Genomic DNA, 23,550 nt, shown 5'->3' with positions numbered 1-23,550 from the left:
GAGAGGCTGAGGATCATTTCAGGTATTTAATACCATTTTAAAAATCTCTATTCTATCTACTTGGGTAGATAGCAATCACTCCTCAAAAGTTTCAATGGACAGAATAACAAACACTTAAGTTGTGATTCTGAATTCCTCAGACACTCTTTTACACTGCTACAGCACAAAAAGGATCCTAAAATGAATTAAAATATAATCTGTTTCTTACTGCTTACTTTATATCCACTTCATACTCTCAGTTTCAGGTAAGCAGCCTGACAGTAAGAATGCATTTATGGTGAGAATTCACATCTGAAGTAAACTCATTCTAAAATTGTGAGCAAAAATATGATTTAAGAAGCTCACTTGGCAGAAAATGTATGTAGAATTTTTTTTTTCTTAATAAATTAAGTTTAAGACAAAGATAACGACAGTTTCTGAAGAAAGACCAACACTTACACACTCTAAAACACTTGTACAAATAGAACTTGTATACAATTAAATAAATTCATATTTAGTATGCATATTTTTTTTTAAGAAGTATTGCTCTCCATTTCCAGGTATTCATTGAAGCATGTATTTAACAATACCTAAAACTTATTTCAGGATGACCACATATATACTAAAAGACAAGTACCTGAAAGACAACTGTCTCACTCAAAACCACAGTATTATATGATGATAAATCTATTGCACATTTTTGAAACAAGTAATTTGATAGCATATTCTTATCTTTACTGAGCAACACAAAAATCACATAGGACATTGTACACAGCAAAGGAGATTATTGCTGGAGTTTCTACTTTTTAAAAATACTAGAATTAAATCAATTATTTGGCAGAATAGTTTCAGCAGGTAACAGGTACATAAAAAACCCTCCAAAAAGCAGACTCCTGAATTTTTTGTCTTTTGAGAAGCAGGAAAGAAACCAGAGGACAGAACTAGATTTGTTTTTAAAAAAGTCATCACAATGAAATTTATTTTTACCTGCTAGCTGTTTTCACAGAGCTGTTCTTTTTGTGTCCTTTCTCTGATCGGTTGTCTCGCAAAAGTTGAAGCTATTAAAAAAAAATGTTCAGAACAGTCTCAAAAGCAATGCCTTTATTTGCTTTTTAACAAACGTTACCCTGACAATGCCATTCTTTTCTGTCTTAAGCAATCTTTCAATAGTTTTCACCTAAGACTCAAAGAGATGGACTTCTTATAGGATTTTACAATAATAGTAATATTTCAAGATATATCCACCAATTTAAACACGTAAATAATCAAAACGTAAAAATTAAAACATTTTCAAATCATATTAGAATGCCATTCAGTTCCCAATTTAATAATTAACTTATCTGTAAACTTTTACAGTTTTCACAATTTCAATTTAAATTTGCAGAATTGTGTAACAAAAAGTGTTGGAGAACACTTAAATTATGAAAAATTGCTCAGGCTGGCACTTGTGCCAAAGCAGTTTTGAAACAGTTATAAACTGTTCTAAGCCCCAGGAGCTTTTGTAATTTGAAAGTTGCAGAATCAACAAAAACACAGTATTAAAGCTTCCCATAATAGTGGGGAAGTAGGACTAATGAAGGATTCATTTACCTGAAACAGTGACTCAGCTTCTGGAACAAGCTCCAGTCTACTCTATTTACTTTTAGACAAATAGAGGAAGACTTTTCATTCAGACTACCTCCAATACTCAGAAGTCTATTTCCAGCATTACAATATTTGTCAGGCTAAGTAAAGTGGCAGTAACTGCAAAAGCAACTACCAAAAAGTTTCACTAAAGGAATTAAAAATAGTGTAAAAAATAAAGATATTTCTTGAAACTAATCATATATTGAAGGAAGTGTAGAATGAAAGAACGTTTAGAAACAAACTACAGGTAAATGGATCTAATATTAACAACAAACATTTAAAAAGTCCTCTGGAGATTAGGAAATTATGAACTTTATGACTTGATCAACCATACCTTAAGATTGTACATGAGCATAGAGTCCAAAAAGTGACACCTGTCTATAAGATTACACTTGATTAATTTTTTTCCCAGCTCTCTAAAGTTTGCTACTTATAGAAGGAATGCTTTTTGTCATTTCAACTATCTAGTTCTCAGATGTGGGCAAATACTGCAGTCAGGTTTTAAAAGGCAATCTGAAGGATGCATAAACGTCGGGCAACTTATTCTGATACATTTTTGCAAAATAATGTTTAAATTTTCTTGATGTCAATGAAGAGAAGTACTTACAAGTCATATTTAATTGTAGTCACAATTTTTACAGCATGACATTCACACAATAGGTAACTATTTCATGATCAAACTAAGGAGAATAGTCTTACTATTATCAGCATTATTTGGTTGACAAGTAAACTGTAGTTATAGCATGTACAAATACAGACCAGTTGCAAGACTTTAAATTTAGCTAATTACTTGTGTTCCAACATAACAACGTTAACTCCAGAAATTAATTAAAAGAGAAAGTAGTAAACCAATGCAACAAATAATAATACACCATGGATCTTGATAAACTTAGTGAGAAAGTTATAGGCTGTCACAATTGTCATAATTACATTGCACCATGATTCTCACTTCTTTTACTGGACAACAAATCCCTAAATTAATATGTGCCAGTAGCACCTATAGTATTTGATGACCTTAGCTTTACCTCACAGTTCATTAGTAATCTATAAGTTACAAATACAGTGAAGTTCAGATAATCTCTGAAAACATAGCTCTTAGGAAATATGACAGAAAGACATAAAATTTTAAATTAATTCAAATATACTATTATCTGAAGGAAATTAAATAATTTGTCCTTGTATACCAGGTAAGCAGACATTTCTCACACTCTATGCTGAATGGATATTGCCAGTATGTAGGATATAGGTTAATGTATTTCTCAGCATGGAAATTTCCATCCTGTCTTAAGCTTACAATCTTTTAAAGAAATAAACAGTACATCTTCAGTTAACCACTCTGTTATGAAAGACAATCAATATATCAGCTGGTGAAACTCATTCTAATCTAGCAAATTTGACTACTTATAGCATTCAAATTTCACGAATAGGATAAAGATTAGCCCAAGAGAAATGTTTGTGATGTTTAATTAAGATGAAGCATACTTATATTTAAAATGCTCTTTTTAATGTTTTTTTCTACTAGGAAATGTGTTTCAAATTAATGAGTTAAACATGACTCATATAAGGCTATTTAGATATTGTCAGTCATCTTACTGTTACAAATTAGAGGTTCACAATTTACAGCTAACACTGTACTGTGTTTTATCCATTTTGGCATTTTTGGATTAGTAATATAACTTTGAGAGATTCAACTCACTCTAGAGTTCAAAAGAAGGGGGAGGGGACAGGAAAGACTATGCATTGATTTGAACTGACTTACTGGAGCTACAAGTGTTCATGATCGATTGTCCTAAAATGAACCCTCCAAAAATTCTGTAGTTCTTAATTCCTTTTGAAGTTTCAAATCTACTGAAGTTTGTAAATGTACTAGCAAACTGGCACAGATCTAATGAAATCAACTGTGTTCTAGAAACTTTTACCAACTTAAAAAATGTACTATGGAACTTCAATCTTAAATTTCAGTCTACTGATGACATATTCAGCTACTTCTGCTGAATAGCTGAAGTTAGTTACACTTTCATGAAATGAAAACAGACTTTTCACATTTTGTAGTTCTTGGATAGTATGTCCTGTTTAGACCTTATTGCCATCCATAGAAAGATATTCCTCCACGTCTGAAGACAAGCTAAAGAAATAAAGCACCATGTTGCTAATCAAATATTGAACATGTTTTCACCTTCCCTCAACCACATCTCTAGGCTTGGACCTCCTGCAGACTACACTGTAGAGGCTCAGCAGACAAACTGTTGAAATATTTCCATCAATATCTGCACAATCATGGAGATTTAACAGTTATGTTTTTACTGCAGTGGTTGTTATAACCAATGAAATATAGAAAAATGGAATTGAAGATCTTCCCGTAGAAGCCTGTTGCTCTTGTTACTGTTCAGTATTTCTTGATTTTGTGAGTCAAATATTTTGCTTTCCATAATTTCGAGAAATGCAATATTTGGAGACACTATGATTAACAAAATCATTAAGAAAAATAATCAGACTTTTCATTTAACCTGTTAAAACTCAAAGATACTTAACTGAAATTAAGTGACTAATTAAAGACTTTTAATTAAGGGACTTTTGGGAATGCATTGCTGTTAACATGTTTCCTTACAAGAAAATATGAAATCATACTGCTTTGTTTATTATTTCCTAAATATTAGCCCACTACCTCTGGAGTAGAGGTAGTTAAATTCTTTTATATACCTCAAACTGTTCTTGATCAAAGCAGCTCTTACCTGGCTATGTTCCTTCCTAGCCCCAGGGCTAAACCAGTGGCTGTGGGAGAAAAAGAAAAGACAGGTTTAACAATATAACTAACAAAGCACATGCTGTCATATGACCAGTCTGTGCGTGCTTTGGGGTATTTTATTGTCTGCCAGGAAAACACAGCCTTTGGCTATGCTTTATTTTAATGGGATATTTTTATTGAACTCTCTAAGTCTGTAACAGTTTTGAAAGACCGCACCACAAATTTCACGTCTGAGCAGCTATTGGCTTCGTAGGTAATTATACTTAGGTTTTATAGGTTATTATATAAAATAATAGATAAATTACAGTATTTTAATATACTACAATGCATGTACCATAAATACAAGTAATTCCATATTTAGTATTGAAGTGTTTATTAATAATTATAGCTGAAAAGATTTTTAAGGACCGTGGACTACCTGGTAGTTGTTAATGTGTTATTTCACAAACTGAGTTTGAATATAAAGTGAAATTCAAAGTTCATAAATTCAGTGGGTTCACATCTCCATACAGGTGTGCAGTTTTGACTGTTGGCAGGCTTACTTCTTAGTGATGACAATTTGGACTAAGATGTTGACACGCAGGGACAAGAACTCACAATGGGAATTTTCCCTCAGTGATTATAAACTAGTCATGCTTTTTCTGAAGTAGTTAAATTCAATGCAGTTTACTCTCATTTTTTTTTCCCCACAGCAGCCATATAATGACACTAAAGTTTTTACTTTGAATAAGATATTGAGAAGAAGCAGATTCCATGGAATGGTCTGGTCTTTTTTTTTCTTTGTCTTTTTTTTAAGTCACAAATCTGAAAGTTTTATGGCTTTTTGCTACTGATTTTTTATGATATTGTTTATTCCCTTTATTATAGTATTACCTATTTACTTGTTTCTTTCAATAAAATAAACTTAAGTAAAACCCATTAAACAGCAGTAGAATTATTTTAGGGTAGAAATAACCTAGGAAATCACAGCCTCTTTAGTTAACACACACATTAGCAAGTTAATGTAAAATGTGACTTTGGGATAGAGGTGCGACTGTCAAGCAAACAATAATAAAGTTATAACTCCCGTCACTGACACTCACTCATGGTGAAGAGAATCCTGGGACAAGTGAACTGTTTTTCTACTACCACCTGGTCCTGGAGTTATCTAATGGAAAAAAAGTAGGGAAAAAAAAAGGCTTTGAATAATGGGGTAGCACAGGGACACAGTGATTATTAGGAAAACATATCACAAATACTAAATACAAAATAGAGATGGTACACTAGATACAGTAAATGCAATTAGCAATATCTGCAATTTTAGTTTGAGTGCAGAAAGTACTGTACAAGATTTACCAAAATGTGTAATTCTGATTGCATATCAGACATTTACAGTTGTCAGAGACGTAAGTTACTTCTGGAAAGTTCATGAAGCACCTTATCTCTGAAAAAGGAAAGTTAGACATTTTGAAACTCATATTCAACATACTACCCTTATTTACAGATAATACAACAATAAATTTATTTAAAAGTTTTCATAACCTTTGCATCCCACCACAAAACTTCTGAATTTGATGTGGGATAGAAAGCTAAAAGATTTTTTTTACCATGCTATACTGTAGTCCCTGTCTAGTACTTTATATATACTGAAATAAAAAACATATAATGCGCCTAATTAAGAATAGCCATAAGAATGCATGAGAGCACACACAGACTTTTGCAGATGATGATACTCTGGTATTGCTCAAGAATACATTCAAACAGCTTTATTTTTATTTTTAGAATATCTTGTCTGCACATATAAGTAGGAAACAGCAGAAGAGACCATCTGATGAAACTCAAGCTTGAAGAACCAGAGCAGAAGGCAAACTATTCCTGTTGGAAAGAATGCAGTAATGAATTTTCACTTCCTTGGAGATAGTTTCATAGTCAGTAGATGACCAGAGGTGGGAATGAAGTCACATGTTCTGCCAGTTTTGAAAGGAGACCACAAAAAGTTGACGATAATACATTTATATGGCTCAGGTTTGCCAAAAGTACATAAACAGAAGATTCACAGATAAAAGCATCCTACTCCTTGTTAAAAGAACAATATGCTCAACTTTCAAAGAAAAATATTCCTACTCATCTGGTGTCCTGATGGAGAAAAGCCAGGGCAATTGCAGCTCCAAGTCTGGAAAACTTTCAAAGAACACTCACTGAGTAATTTAAAAGCTGCATGTGGCTAAAGTATTTGACCAAAATCTGTTTCTTTGACCTGAAGAATGATGTCACATGGGGCCAAATTGAGAAACCCTGAAGTGTTATCACTTTCCTGGTTAATAGGGATTGAAGGAATTTGTCTTAATGCAGAAAAATCTATGTAAGCATACAGATCCTGAGTAGAGGAAAGCACGGTGGCTACGTGGAGGAACATGCACCTACTGCTTTACCCACATTTAGAACTTCCTCTTTTATCAGACTTATAGAGGCATCATATAGCCACATGATAATAATAAAACACTGACCAAATGTTACTTTTGCAGTGTCACAGTTCACCTAATAATAACAGCGAGAAATGTCAATTCACAAAGAGCTAGAGACGTGAACAAGTATTTTAATATGCAATTTCCAAATTTTAAGATTAATAACTAGACTGTTCCTTTAACACTACAAGTAAACATGGAGCTCAGCTCTTGAGAGTTACATCCTGCATTAATCTCAAAATGAGGTTTTCATGCTATTCCAGTGGGTATCCCTGGAATACAGTAATCCATTTTCTACACTGTGGCTATAAGAAAAGCCGACTGTGCCTATGTCATGCTTTGTTAGAGGTTCATGATCACATTATCTCATGGTGGACCTGACACTTTTATTCAGTTTACAGTATGTTCTGTGTACAGGCAACTTATTTCCTTTGCCAGGGCTGCTGACAACCTTTTCCACACTATATTAATCTTGTTTACAGACTTTATCTTGGTACAAATATCAGAAAACTGAACTTTTTATCTCAGGGAGAAAATAAACAACATGTTGACAGAAGCAAAAGCTATTTTCTGGACTAAAATTGGTTGTTTACCTGCAGCCATGCTTATGGAAACAAGTTTAAGTTTCCAGCTTACTCAAAATACATAATCTGAAATTTAATAAGCATGGAAATTTCAAGGAAAATCACTTGATAAATTGCCAGTTTTAAAACAACTTATAGACCACAGAAGTATGTTTTTCCACTAATTTATATGAGAATATGAACTTGCTTGGAACAAAGTTATAACTGATCACAAAGTACATTGCTCAGGTTTCTCTTGCACACCCCAGATAGTTTCAGTTACCGAACACCCACAGAATATTTATAAAACTAAACTCACAATGCATACATATAGATCTTTGCATGAAATTGAATGCTGACAAAATCAAAACAAATACCTGCTCAACTGTTCATATTATTTGTGGAAAAAAATGCATAGTTATCTAGAATTGTTGCAGGTAATGAAATCCCAATGCACAAGAAGAAATCGGGGAAAAAGTACAAGCACTCCCTTGGTTAACTAAAATCAAACAGCACCTGAGTTTTACACAAATAAGAATTTTTTTGTCACCAATTGAATGTATGCTAGTGTGCATGTCTGAGTGCCTACATGTATGTCGGAATCAGAACTGCTGTGATGGAAGTGTTAAGAAAACAGAGATCAGGCCAGTTTTAAACTTTAAATTCATTCATTAACAACAGCCCTCTTGGTAATGGTCAATTCTTACACACTATTAAACACCCTTCTTATATACATAAGGGTATTAGTTTTTAACACTTGTATGCTAAATTAGCTGTGAATACACAATATTACAGAGCTGATAGCGTACAGTTAGAACTGATGCCTATGGTTCTTACGGATCTTCACCACAGGCATCAAAGGGATCAGGACTGAATCATCTGAGAAAAGACACTGGAACTGAAATGGACTTGTCTTCCTTTCCATCAAATTCTCCTTGCTTATGTCTGATGTCTTTATGCTACTGTTCCCTCAAAAAAAAGTGAGGCAGGGGTTGCCTTTTATTTTGTAACAAAACACCTGAGCCACGGGCAAGTTAAGTGTAATATGAAAAAGCACATTTTGATGAAGTTCAACAAGTGCTGTTGGCTACTTTTCTCACATGCTTTACAGGAAAAAATGCAGCAAATTTGTTTCTAATAATGTAATTATGGTAATATTTTTTTCAAGCCTTTTGATGGATAAACTTTTGGAAAAAATGCCATGTCACATTTTAAATAAATACATAACACGAACAGAATTCTGTCTTTAAAAGTTCCTTCCTATGAGACATTAAAATGTCTAGGAAATGACCAATAACCTCTCTCAAACTTTTTAGCAGTATATTTAATAGTCTGTATTTTTAGAAGCTGCACTACCCCATAACTGAACATCACACTCATACAGGAACTTAGATAACTATAACTAATAAAAAAGGTGGAATTATTTCTATTTCCTCTAATTAAGCTCAGCAGCTTTAAAAAAAAAAAAAAAAAAAAAAAATCTTACAGATGTAGCAAATGACTAGGAATGATGTCCTAGAGGATGAGGAACAATATTAACCTTCAAAAAGTATAAAAGAAATACGGTTCTCCACACAGCCCAAATGTGTTGCAATCTGTACTGTGACTTAGCTGCATAAAGCAGCGAAATAAGGAGCGTAAAGGGAAACCAGGGAAACCTTTGAGGCTCCTTGCTTGTTATCTTTCTCCTGTTCAAAGTCTCTCCAGGAACACACTGCACAAGAGATAATCTAATCTACAGTTGATATAACTGCTTTAATATGAGTGAATTTTACCACCATCTTTGGAACTCTTAATTTCTTCTGGCCTTTTACCACTGCTTGAATAAGGTGACAAGGTGGTAGCTGCATACTATTTAGTCTCTGAAACACACATACTCCAACACAAAGATGAAGTACTTCTGTTGCGCAAAGATTGCTTTGCCTTAGAAATTATGACTTATACTGACAGACATAGTAAAATTGAAAAGTATTCAGGACTAAGGGGGTTCACTCGAAAGTACACTACATAGTACAGTTCTTTCTGAGATATTACACACAACGAACTTTAGAAGTGATATATGGAAAGATAGTGGGATTAAATGGAAAAAGACAAGAAATAACGTTGAGCAGAGTAACTGTTATTTTTAAATGCTAACAATATAGAATATAATATTTCAGTCAGAAAGGACCTACAATGATCATCTAGTTCAACTTCCTGACCACTTCAGGGCTTATAAAAAATTAAAGCATGTTGAGTGAGAGGGAGCAAATTGTCTGCAGTACAGTCACAGGTTGCTCGAACACTACTGTTCGCTTTGTACGTATAGAATAAAAGGTATCCAAGACTGGAATCTACACAAAAGATTATTTAAAGAAAAGAGAATCATTTAGTGGATCAATCTATGGATCTTTCAGTAAAATAAACATTATAGTGCTATTTTAATAGACACGTGCTGTAGTTTAAAGAAAAGGTACTACCACGTGCCAACAAAAAATACAGTAAGGTAACACAAACCAAAAATACATTAAATTGTTACTTAACATCCTGTTTACTTCTCATTTGAAGTATATTTTACTTTAATGTCCAGTTAATGAATAGCTCATGGAAAACCACTGATTATTTTTAAAACACAATACAGGGCTCCCAAGTAGGGATGTGTTCCATACACAGTATTTTTTTAATACTTAAACTACTACAAATGACCTTAAAATACATACTCCACCATACCCCTTTGCCCTCATTTTTTCCCATGCTATCACACAACCAAGTGAGCAAGTATGCTGCTTCTTTATAATTTACATAGCTTAGAAAATAAATTTTTGAAAAATTACAGACTATGTCCTCTTCATAATTGCACCTCAAATATGTTTTCCATTACTGAAAAAATAAATTTCTTACAATTTAAGTAATATTAAAATACTGAAAGTGTTATTTTTTTGTATTTTAAATTTGATTTTATGCCAAACACTCCATAGCACACACAATGAAAAGACATTACTGAGCTCTTTTTTGACAGGATGTTATTTCCTTACTATGATTTGGTGGATTTGGCAGTGTCAGGTTTATGGCTGGACTCGATCTCACAGGTCTTTTCTAATCTAAATGATCCTATTGATGTATTTAAAGAATCCACATAAATCACTCAGAATTATTTGATCTGAATGCTTAACTTGGCCATCACAGTGAGTCACATTCATAGTATGCAAAACTAGTAAAATTTCAGAAAAAAATTACTGAACACTGATTATACAAATGAGCTAAGCACTTATCTAAATGAAAGAATAACTGTCTTTTTCCACTCTGTAAACTAACTACTATGATCTACAACTACAGATTAACACATGTAAAAAATAACTATATTATCCAAATATTTTAAATTCCAGAAGATACTTGTTTTCTATGTTCACACATTTATAGAATCTTTCCCTTTCCCTAAAACAACTATATTGATGAATACAATTTTAAAAGTTCAGTAGCAAATCCAATTTTCTCAGGCAGGAATTTCTGCAGAACAAATTGTTGTCCAACACAAAGTACAATTAAAATCAAATCCTGGATTTAATAAAACATGATTTTGCAGTGGAAATTACAGTATCACAATGGTACTTCCATAATTCACAGGCCTGTAATTGCCAATTTATATGAAATTAAATCAAACTATATCAAAGAAATAAATAAAGAAATCTATTCTCTACATTTTATTCTGCTAATAAAAGAGTATTTGCTTATTCTTTTCAGTATTAATTTATTATCACTCATTTTACATCCCTTCTTCACTAGAAGGATTGGAAATCACCTATAATAAGCAAAGTCCTGGATTTGAAATGCATCTTAAAAAAATATAGCAACTAACTCTTTGACTTGAATGGCCACTGGTATCCTGGGGTACATTAAGAAAAATGTGTGCAGCAGAACAAGGGAGGTCCTGCTCCCCCTCTACTCTGCCCTGATGAGACCTCACCTGGAGTATTGTGTCCAGTTCTGGGCTCCCCATTTCAAGAGGGACAGAGATCTACTCGAGAGAGTCCAGCGAAGGGCTGTGAGGATGACTGGGGGACTGGAACACCTGCCCTGTGAGAAGAGGCTGAGAGACCTGGGGCTTTTTATTCTGGAGAAGACAAAGGAGGGGATCTAATTAATGAGCATAAATATATGAGGACTGACTATCAAGAAGAAAGGGGCAACCTGTTTTCACTTGTGCCCTGCAATAGGACAAGGGGCAATGGACACAAGCACAGGAAGTTCCACCTCAACTTGAGGAAGAACTTCTTTCCTGTAAGGGTTCCAGAGCACTTGACAAGGCTCCCCAGGGAGGTTGTGGAGTCTCCTTCCTTGGAGACTTTTAAGACCTGTCTGGATGTGTTCCTGTGTGACCTGCCCTAGACTAGATGGTCCTGCTCTGGCAGGGGGATCACTCAGTGATCTCCAGAGGTCCCTTCCAACCCCTAACGTTCTGTGATTCTGTGACTTGGAGCAATATAGAAAACTAAGAAAATAAAGCCAGCTTTCACAGTATGCATTAGTGAATCACTGCCATAACCATAGCTTGACATTACCATTACATTTTTATTTCATCTACAAACGCACCATTGCTGAAGGGCCCAGAGTGACCATTCCAGAGAAACATCTCTAAAGTAGAGACCACCTTTAAAGTGATGCTCCATCAAAATCTATAAAGTCCTTATGGAGACATCCTTCACTGGAAGAGATGTTCTATGCGAATTTCTTGTTACTCTAGTTATAACTCTTTAAAATTGACCTCTTATTAACACAGTGTTGCAAAAAAATCAATACAATTTTGCCATTCTGCTTGCAAAATATATGCAAGGGGTAAAGAAGGAAAAAAACTCAAAGAAAAATAGGTCAAAAGATGTGCATTTTAATCCCAAAGTAAACACACACCTCCTTGTATATGTTTTATTGTTTTAATTTAAAAAAAAAAAAAGTTACACACCCTGGAGAAAAAAAAAAAAAAAAGAGAATCAGTAAGTTTCTTGGAGCTAAAGAATGTGTCCCAGCTCCCCAATCTCTGTAGTGATTTCAAACACTAAGACTTTTCTCTACATTTCTTTTCACGCAACTAATCTAAATACTTCTCTCTCTCTTCGTATACAGTTTTCAGCTGAATGATTAAGAGATAGAGAAGAACTACTATGCCATTGGAGATTAAAAGAAGAAAACTCCACTACTGAATATAGCTCCTTCAGAGAAAGATGGAAACTTTAAATTTCATGTATAAAAGCAAACCTGGGGATTTCTTTGTAAATCTTTGCTGTTACCGTTTTTCTCGGTTGCTTTTAACATCAAATCTGAATTTGCAGTTAGATAATTATAAATTTAAAACAAAAAAAAACCCAAAGCAAACAAAAACAAAAAAAAAAAACCCAACCAAACAACTTTTGAAGGAGACTGGCTTGTGTGTAAGATATTTTTTACTTTTTAATTGGTAACACCTGCAGAAAATGTCAAAGACCATGATTTGTCCTAAATCTTTGCCAAAGGGACAAGCTTTTATACACTAGAGATGACAGAATAAGTTCAATGATGCATTGTAAGGATACACACTAGTGTATACAACCTGCTTTTAGCTATGTGACACAGTAACAGTTTAGGAGCTATTATAATAGAGAAAATAGGTGCTAGTGCATAATGTAAAAAAAAAAAAATTAGTCTGTAAAGAAAGAAACAGGAAAAGTGAAAGATGCAAGTGCCAATCTGCCAGGAAGTCAGTAGAAAAGTTTCTTTTGAGATTCCCAGTATTCAATATGAAAAAGTACTATGAGGCACCATTGCTCTAACAACAGCTCTCAGCACTGCAAAAAATGAACCAATTTGTAAGTCTCAAGAAGAAAATATAGATGAGAAATTTGTACCTTTTTTGTTTTAAATTAAACCAATTCCTTGTTAAAAGGCAAATGTGAGATAATCAGCACTGCATAAACTCACCACACAGCACCACTATTTCAATTTTTTTTTTATGTTAAGAAAAGGAAAATCTTCAGGGCAGTTGTCTGTATTGTATTAGATATGGCAACAAAACAATGGTCAAAATTTTGCTACTCCATTACTCCGTAAATAGCTAGCATTTAACAAATTTCATTTAAATGAAACCAGATTTCCCTGAACACATACAGCTATTAATCAAATGCTGCAGTAATGTGCTGTTTATGAGAAAAAAAGCGCAACATATTATGATATTTTAGCTGTCTGATTAGATATAAAACATTTCTAAGAAGCTTAACTAAGGCAACAGTATTTTGACTTCAGTAGTGCTGAGACTGCAATGAATGATGTCAAATGCTGAAATAAATGTTTTTACTTGTAAAATTATAATCAATAACTAAAGATACCCACATGTTGATATTGACAGGAGGAAGGAGCAGAACAGTGATTAGGATACCAGCTTTGACCTGGGAGATGAAGGTTCAATTTTTGCTCTGCTGCTGGGTTGCTTGTTTGGCCTTTGGTAAGGTGTTTTCTGCAGCTCAGTTTCTCATTTTGAAATATCAACAAAAGCACACGAACAAAACCTTCCTTCCCCCTGCCCCCCACCTCCCCAGTAAACTGTAATAGTTTTTCTTTACTTATGACGGTGAAGATTGTACCAATAACAAAGGATGTCATCAAAACATTTGCTTTAAGACTGCTCAAAGTATACTACCAAAGGTGATTTTTATTCCTACTGCCACAGGAATTACTATAGGAAACGGAAAATTGTCAATATTAAATACATTTACATATATAAGCAGAATTACTCAGAACTCTTTGCAGGCATAAGTGATGCTATGACAGTTCATGGCAGCATAGGCTTGCTTAGAGTGGATTTAAAAAACCATACACACAACAAAATCTCCATTTCCAAATCACTGCCCAGCTTCAGTAGCAAGCAATGAGTGGCCTCTACTGGCTGACCAAAGGCTACAGAAGTCACTAAGCTTTTGCTATGAGTTACAACTGTGGTTATCAAGTGTGTGATGTTAACAGAAAGAATATGCCCATCAGTGCTAAATAATTCACTCAGGCTATGGATAGAAATAAAACAAGATACAAACACGAGTGATAGAACAGACAGTGGGGAAAAAATACCTTTAATACTGGTGCTCCTAAGGTTTGTCAAAATATATGCTGTAAATATATACATGCATAAGTCCATTTTCCAAAAGCTGATAAAGGAATTCAGCAGGATATACTGTGTTAGTTTGAAAGGTGGAAACAAACCTGAAACTCAAGTACTGTATAATTTGTTTATATAAGTTATATATTTTTGTATGAAGACTGAATTACTTGAATTATGATAACAATGGTTTGATTTAGATGCACAATTAGAAAGCCTGTTGCATCATCTGAGAAAGTATGAAACCAGAGACCACATAATTTTTTTATAAATGCACAACAAATTTGGCCTTTTTCTTATCTATAAAATTAAAACCAGTACAATACAGAATAATAAAGAAATAAACACACAAAGTATGAAAGTGCACCTATTTCCACAAATATGACCTATAATTTCCTCTAAGTACGTAGAAGTTATATTTTTATTAAGGAAAAAAGAAGAATAAATATTAACTAATTTTAAACAAAAACCACAATAATTGTGAGTAGCACAAATTGAAAAGAGGAGGGTAAAAGCTGTCCAAAACATGGTATAAAATATTTATTAGATTATCATGTAGTATTGAAATAAACAAACAGATTATAAAAAGAGCACCAGTAGTAAGAAAGTTATTTTTTGTACTTCATCTTTCTTTTCTGTAGGAACATGTATCCAATTTGCTGTTCTCCTACATTTTAATTGCACCCTATCAAGAAGGATTATTGTCAAACGTGATGCTAAAAGGTGATTGCTTTCACGAGCACCCCCACGGTGCTCACATACGATGCTGTACTCTGTGATATTTCCAGCTCCTGTTCTGAATTCGGCCCCATTTCAGAGTTCTACCTCATTTCAGAATTCAGTCCCATTATCTCTACTGCTCAAAATTGTTCACAGGGTTATCTAGCTGACATATAAGATAACCCTCCATCTCACTAGACACCACTGGGATATGACATGCTGACCTACAGTAAGCCCTGATTATTAGCTTGAAACATACACCATATAAATGGAGCTTTGAGCCAAATAGTTTGTTTTAAAGTCTTTTCGTTTTACTTATACATTAAAACTCATTTTAAGCAAGCTAACATCAGTTCTATTAATCTATGTGGCCATGAGCATATTTGGACATGTTAATATCAGATTTTGGCTGTTATCAGAAAAGGGTGAAAAATACTATCACTAGAATGCAGACAAGTAATGTCTTTTTATTTTCAAAAGAGAAAGATAATTTAGTTTAATAAATTATAAGTAAATGGCCAGTCACTGCAATTAAACAGAATACCCTGGTGTCTCCATTGCACTGATGCCCACAGTCCTACCACATGGAGAAAAGGCTCATAGAAGACAGAAGTACAGTGAGTTCCCATTCTCTCTCCCCCATCTTTTCCATACTACTACACTTCCAGTGACTGGGAAAGCAGTTAGGATTAGCACCCCAGACAGAGGTGATCTGCTATGCCAACTCTTCTCTCCCTCTCAGCCACAGGATGGATTCCTATTGTAACAGCTACAGTTCTGCATGGCCTTAAAGCTTTGAAACAGCCACGTTTCATTTTCAAGAAAACCTTCTTACCTTTCTTCTTTTCTTTTTTTTTTTCTTTTTTAAAAGGGCCATCCAATCAACTATATTGCAGCCTGGACAACAAAAAGCAGACAGTGCCTAAACTGTTTCCAGGAGAATGAGACAGTAGGAAGACTGGGCTCACAAAGAATGCTAATAGCAGCCTACCTAAGAATTTCCACATGAAGTAAATAATTAAAGTATCAGAAAATCCTTATTTTTTCCAATAAATAAAGAAATCAGAATTAGGGTTTAAAAGGTTGACTTTGACAAGATTTGGAATAAAATACCTTTCAAAATTTATACAGTTTGATAAATAATATACCTTACGAAAGCTACACGTTTGAAGGGCTAAAATAAACACATGACCTTTTGCCTTTAGATTAGATATCATTTAAATAATTAGTGCCCACAAAACAATTTTTCTTGATCTCATTTTCCAGAAGGGCTCACACCAAACAGCAGGAAAAAGGGGAGTTTCAGGTACGAACATGACCAGTTCCTCTGTATTGCAAATGGATGACAATTTCCATTATTTTGAGCTTGCATGTACATAATGTTTTACCTTGCAAGTTTACATGACTGGTAGATTTCAGATACCTTTTTGTATTTGTTACTTTTTCTGCCATCTGAACTTCTACTATATAAATATAGACATTGTTTCAAATTGCATATGTTGGGAGGAGCAAGCAGAAAGCTAAGAAATCAACTTTTTATTGGGGACTTCTAAGGTCAAGCAAAATTCAGGCTTAAGATAGCTTTTTTATTTTTCTCCCTAAGCAAAATGACATAGAAATAAAATATGTTTTAAAATACATTACAACAAACATAATTTTTCTGAGCAAGACATTCTCAAGCTTTTCCATCATCTTGTCTTCAAATATCAAATGTAAATAATTCATGACTTCTATTATAGAAGAAATGGAAACGAGTAGGTTCTAATAAGAAAAAAAAATCAAAAGTGGGAATTCCACTCATACATTTTAAAAGAAACTGTCAAGCTTGTTAGGCTTAATAGGAGACCCACACTGGGATACCAACACTTGGATAAGGTAAGGTGGTACTGCATTTCAAAATTTCTAACATAATGCACATACCACAGATGTATCCTACCATGACTGGATTGTGCAAAGCCACCATTAATTTTGATTTGAAGACTAAACTCTATTATCTTACTCTTAATTCCCTCCTTATCAGTAAGAGTGCTCAAAGGTTCTCTTTGTATGATAACACAGTGTGCTCTTAAAAGAGAGCGTATAGTTCCTTACAGTAATTTAAACTTGCAATTTATGCATTAAAATTATAGTTATCCCAAAATACTAATTCATAAAGGAAGGTGAAACCCATGTTCTAGAAGCAGAACACTGCTTTTATCTGTTACCCATTCCCTCAGGAAGTTGAATTATGATTGCTATGTTTTGTCCTATGTTTTTCCATGGCACACAACTATGGTTGCTTGGTAGTTTCATGCTATTTTGTTAAAAGATTGGATATTTCTGCAATTTTCCTGTCAAGTTAACCGTTTCTGTCAGAAAGTTGTATTTAACATGTGAAAAAACTTTTGCTTTTTAAAATTTAAAACTATGCACAGGAAACTATTTTAAATCATTTAACCATTGGCTAGACAAGCATGTGTGTGACTGAGTGCAGGGAAATGTGTCTGACTCAGTGGCTGCCTCTTCTTCAAGGCAGAAATTAAGGCACTGCTCACATTTACAAGTTCTTCTGTTGCTGGGATTAACACAGGGGAAAGACAACTCAGTTTCCCCTCATGTCTCTTGTGGCATCAGTTTGACTTTCTTGGCCAAATTCATGAGAATAGGTTTTGGTACCTCTGCAACACATTAGCTGCTTTGGGCTTCTGAAATTCCCAATAAAAACACGTAGAGGCAAATTTTGGCTACCATAAGCGTATCCTCTACTCACAAAGCATCACTATAGAAATAAGGACAGGAGGAGTAACTGGTTTGTTGGGTCCTGACTAAAAAGGGGATCAAGTAAAGAACATTTTTCTCTCTGTTTCTCAAGTGTTTAATGAGCTGCAGGGCACAGAGAGTAACAATATTTTTTCAGACATGAAGCTGTAAAGTACATTTTGCCAGGTCCTCAAGAAGTCTGACTTTCCACCCACTTTAGGGTAGAGACCATTCATCAGAGAATTATGGCCTGTGGCTATCAGCAGCTCCTTGCAAAATGCCAGGTGAATTCTAAATTGCCCTTGGAGAGTGAGAAAGTTATTGTCTCTGTTATTAAGGGAGGAAAAAAAAATCATGAGAAGCCAAAGAGAGGGTTTTCCTTACAGAGATCTTGAATCAAATACTGACATTTTACATTTTTATGGGTAGGTTGTTCTGGAAAGACCTACAGCTAACTCAGTCCATAAAAAGGACAAAATGCCCTAAAAGCTTACAACTCATGTAAGAACATGGCATGTCTCAGAAAGACTATGTCCAAGACAAGGAGATGGAAGGAGAAGACATGGAAATACATTGTGTCCAGCTATTTATGAGTGATAGCTTTGGTGCTAAAAATTTCTGCATAAACCAATAGTTTCCAATCTGATTGCCTCCAAGATGCAAATTTCCTTCAGTCAAGGGAGGTATTTTCACTACCAGTACAAAATGTAAACATTCCCCCATAGGATGCTGGAATACATACTTGATTTTAGTTTGGGAAGGAAGGAAAGTAGAGGAAAAGGAGAAAGAATTAAAGCAGAAAATACTGTGTGTAAAGATTACCATAAAAAACCAGAGTATTTGGAAAAGGGCATCTTTACAGAAATCTACAGTAAGAGAAAAGCTAAGAGGCTGTAAAAAGGTAATAGTGACTATCCCCTTAAAAAATGATACTTGGGTAATTTTTTGAATCTCCTTGCTTTGTTCAAGACTCAAACACATCTGGGTAATATATCCTGATTCCTCCCATCACCAGGATGGCTGAATAAAAGGCAGTTTACAAAATGAGTTATTAAGTTTGCATTTCATTTGTTGCCAATGCATATCTACAAATATAAAACCAGGCACACCTGTAACACTGGTTGACTCTCTTAAGAAATTGCATTTGATGCCAACATTCAAAAAATTGTATATATTGGCAGAAAACACTGTTGTATACATCAAACCCTCAATAGCATGAAATCATGCACATGGCTAAAAGGAAAAATATATGGAAACAGTCATTTAAATTCAGCATGACAACACAGACATATTTAAGTAGCACAAAACAAAATATTTTTTGGTTTTCTGTAATTATTTTTAATGTCATAAATATCTAGAAATATAATAATTAGGAGGAAGAAATAGATGGCAATAGATTGGCAAGAAACAGAGGTTCACTGAAAAGAACCCAGAAGTGCCATGAAATATTTGGGAATATTTTCAAGTTCTTCTTGCATATAGACACATGCTGTAGAAAATAATCAATTGAACAAAGAAAACTTACAGAAAATTCTGGAAAGTTATCAAAGCTGTTCCTATTCAAAAGGAATGATTCAGCTCACTATTAAATCAGAGGTCAACTGTTCAATTCTGGAGCAAAATATGCACCCACTGAGGGACTGCCCATTCCTCAGGGTGGGGGGGGAAATGGTACTAGTTACATGGTTCAAGATACCTTCTTGGAAAAGCAACAGCCATAACAATTTTTAGAAGAAAAAGTCTTTGCAGCTCTGAAATTGAGTCATGCAGGCATACGTGCCCTACTCTAGTTTTGCCTAGCTCATACTTAACCTCAACTAAACAACAAGGAATATCCTGAACCTTGAAAATTTCATATTCATCTAACTTGACATGCTCTGTTGTTTTTTTTTTTTTTTGTGTGTGTGGTTTTTTTTTGTTCTTATTAAAGATACCATTGAAAATATTTATCTTAATTTCTTCCACAGCTAAAAAGTTTATCTGAATCTCTGGTGCCAGGGTAAAAGCAGAGGGTCAATTCCTATTCCCATTAAACTTTTTTAGAAGTATATTTGACTTCTGCTCATTACAGAAATTAAATTTTATTTCTTGCTTTTAATTACAGACCTGTGTGATCAGCTTTGGAAGATTCTGCTCCAAAGTCCTACTTACTTCTGTTGTAAGGTATGGGGAAAGAACTGCAGCTTTCACTCATTCAGAATGAAAGCCTACCAGCTCCTGAACTTTTCATATCAAACTATGTTAGACAGATTTTGTGGCTAAAATTAACAAGATTAACATTTCTATTTGTACCTTAGCTTAAGGTTTCTGAAGTTACTTTCTATAATTTTGTATGATCCATCATTCTGACACCATTTTAGCCTGATGAACGATTCATTTCTCCTATTGTGGGACTTTTGCATGCCCACTGAATTCTTTGAAAAGTCTTAATCTTTAAATAACATCTATTTGCCATATACAAAAACATTTCTAGTGAAAGGCAACATAAGCAAACACCACAACACAGTACTCTGGATTGAGTCAAGAACTCTGTAACATTGTATCCTGTTAAACTTAAGTACATGTACAATTTCTGCCATTGTAAAACAGTTAAGGAGAATATTATCTCCAAGATTTAATTTTAGAAGTAAAACGGTAAACATAAGTACAGAACAGCAGGGTAAAAATCCTTGATAACTGAAAACAGAGATATGACACGCTCCCAGATGATCCTTAGGCAGTTGGAGTAGGTTTGATTCATCACAACACCAGGCTTAATGGTTTAAAAATTACAAGATCTAGGTAGGGTAGAAAGGGGTGGGAGGATCAAGTGATTCTATTTTGACTAACTATATCTATAGATGTTTTTTCTGAAGGCATTATGCTTGGAAATTACTGCAACTGAAATAAAAACTACTTTTTAAATATAAACATTTCCCATTTCCATGTCTGTTCACCTTCAAAGTAAAATATTACAAATATAGGACCTCGGTAAAGAAACTGGAGTCTTCATTAAATGAATGACTCAACTTCTGAGCTGAAAAATCTTACTCCTAATATAATGGAGCTCTTTCCTTCTATAGAATACATTTCTTCACATAGAAAAGCTATAAACCTGCTGACAACAAATGTGTGGTGGACTAAAAAGATCTAGCAAAACCTACAAATTCCCCACTAATGCCCCCAAAGCTGCAGTGATTTATTTTAATAGAGCACAGGTTCTCACTAGATATCTAAGAAAGGAATAAACACTGGAGATGAGACAATATCCCCCACAATTGTTTTGAAAGGAGACAATATCCCTTACAACTATTTTGAAAGTTTGCTGATTTCAGAACCCACAAAATTTCAGGCTGATTAGGACAGGATGTACTTAGCACCTTTTACATTCATTAAGCAAGTCCTCATCTACTACTGAATCATCACTCTGATTCAGCCCATAGAAGCGAAGAACTAGAGTTCAAACCATGAAGTTTTAAAGGTGCCACACAGTAGCAGACCAATAGGATGGGTAACCTTTCAGATGTTTGAAAACAAAAAGTCCATGCAATGAACAGCAATGTCATTTTTACATAATGTATGATACACACATCTTAAAACCTGGATTTTTCTTAATATAAAAAAAAGCATTCTCACTAAGAGTATTTAGTTTCTCAGCCATACAACTCAGATACATAAATAAAAATGTCTCTGTTGAACAGTAAGCTCCTAAATAAAACTTTGTTTGGTGTCTTAAACATATCTGTATATATCTCTTCTGTGGTGGAGCAAATAGTGACTTTATTCTCTCAAACCTGCCCTTCCTGTTTGCTGTCTGGAATGACTGAAGTAAAACATGTCACAACCCATGTGTCGACAAACTTCTTTTCATACCAGAAAATGTATTTCTTCTCTACTTATCTCTTCTTTTAATTGAATTATTTTGGGGATATAGTTATAACATCAACACATTCTCAATATGTGAGAGTTTCAACCAAAGCATTTTCTGATTAAATAATTCAGTATAATACATATTTTCCTTATCAGGAAACTGAAAATCTAATAAAACATTAAAAAATGTACCAGGTGCATCATCCCTGTAGTGTTTCTGCATTTACTAACCTAAGAGTAACAATACATGCAAGTAAACAACAAATGTCTTGTTTTACATACAACTTTGTGCATCATGGTGCACTACTTGTAGACCTGCTATCATTACCTAATGAACAGATAAGATAATTAAACTCAGAATTCAAGTCCTTAAGTCTGCACTAAACATATGTTTATTCCGAATTAGGGTGTAAATATCTTTAAGTAGTAAATTATATCTTACACATTAACAACCTCAGACTGAACCCACAAAACTCCCAATTCTAACATTTTAAAGGGCAAGTTGCACTTGTCTGATAAAAACCCCACCTTTAGCATTTCACAAGAAAGTGTATGCTATAAAAGAAATTACTCTGTACAGAGTCTCTGTTAATCCCGATTTCTTTAACTCTTATTTACTTTTCTGAAGTGACTAGCCTTTCAGCTGCTATAAATATGCACATTAAGTGAGCTACAATTAATTGATAAAGCTACCACCCTTCTACTAGCTGAGGTGCCAGTTCTAAAGGGTAGACTCATAAATATTTATGTTTCCGGGACAGGAAACTCCAAATAGACTTAAAAAAAGAAGCATTAAGATCCAGAATATCACGTCTTCTTCCATACTGCTCTACTGTAACATTTGTATTTAACAGTTTATTATCTCATGGTGAGAAAAGGCTCACCGTTTTCCATTTTCAAATAGTTACATATATTTAATCTATAAATATCTTTTGGCTCTTCAGCAAGAGCAGACTGCTAGATATCTGAAAAGGGCAGCTGTCACATTGTTCCCTGGGTGCAACACAATGGCAGGTCAAACTTTTGTTCCTCTTGTCCTACAAACAATTTTCAAGCCCATGCTCAATAAATAAATTTGGTCTCAGCACTCCCAATCAGGGCTGCACAATCCCCTCAGTAGCAGACCTATGATAAATGGACTTATTTTCCCAAATCAAACACTTGAATTTAAATTCAGATGAGTTAATGCAAAGGTCAACATTGTAATCAGTTCTTTTGATCTTTATAGAATTTCTAGAGTAATACATAATAAATCTGAAACAAGGCAATTTGCAGCTCTGTATGTGTGGCTGGTAATAAAAATCTTAACGATTAGAGCCTTTATGTACTTAGGGAACGTTTTATAGTAATAGCTATAGTGAGAGCCTCAATGCATGGGGAATGATGGCAATAGATAACACTGAAAGACATGATTGCTAGATTCTTTATATAGTTTATACAGTACGTATAGATTATACATTATAAATTAAAGCACAATGTTTCTGAAGAGTCTCCCAATGTTTTTCTAATATTCTATTTTGGATTTCTATCAACCACAAAAAATGGTCTTGGTAAAAACTTGTGAATTCAACAAAGATCTTGTATACTGAGAATTTTACTGTTTCACATACTAGCATGTTACTTCAGCTAAATGTAAAAAAAAAAAAAAGATAAATTTTTTGTGCACAAAGTGTGTACTTATGTCCTTGTGTCTTTTTAAAAAAGGAAGACTCCTTTTTCTGAAAGTAAATATTTAGAGATACAGTATGTCACATCTCTCATGAACAAAAAAAAAATTATTAGACAGAA

The 23,550-nt window shown here is 34.1% G+C and overlaps 1 protein-coding gene across 1 annotated transcript in view; it reads right to left on the bottom strand.

Moving 5' to 3' along the window:
- Positions 1-962: 962 nt before the first annotated feature.
- GPATCH2 (G patch domain containing 2) overlaps positions 963-23,550 on the bottom strand; it is an 83,637-nt gene continuing 61,049 nt past the window's right edge. The window contains exons 5-7 of the mRNA XM_008936062.1: positions 5,434-5,498; positions 4,338-4,377; positions 963-1,037 (exon numbers count right to left, since the gene is read on the bottom strand). Of these exons, the coding sequence (XP_008934310.1) occupies positions 963-1,037; positions 4,338-4,377; positions 5,434-5,498 (180 nt within the window). The remainder of the gene's footprint in view (positions 1,038-4,337; positions 4,378-5,433; positions 5,499-23,550) is intronic.

Source organism: Merops nubicus, unplaced genomic scaffold, assembly GCF_000691845.1.
Source record: "Merops nubicus isolate BGI_N331 unplaced genomic scaffold, ASM69184v1 scaffold6152, whole genome shotgun sequence".
Classification (NCBI taxonomy): domain Eukaryota; kingdom Metazoa; phylum Chordata; class Aves; order Coraciiformes; family Meropidae; genus Merops; species Merops nubicus.
This window is presented reverse-complemented; position numbering and strand designations above follow the sequence as displayed.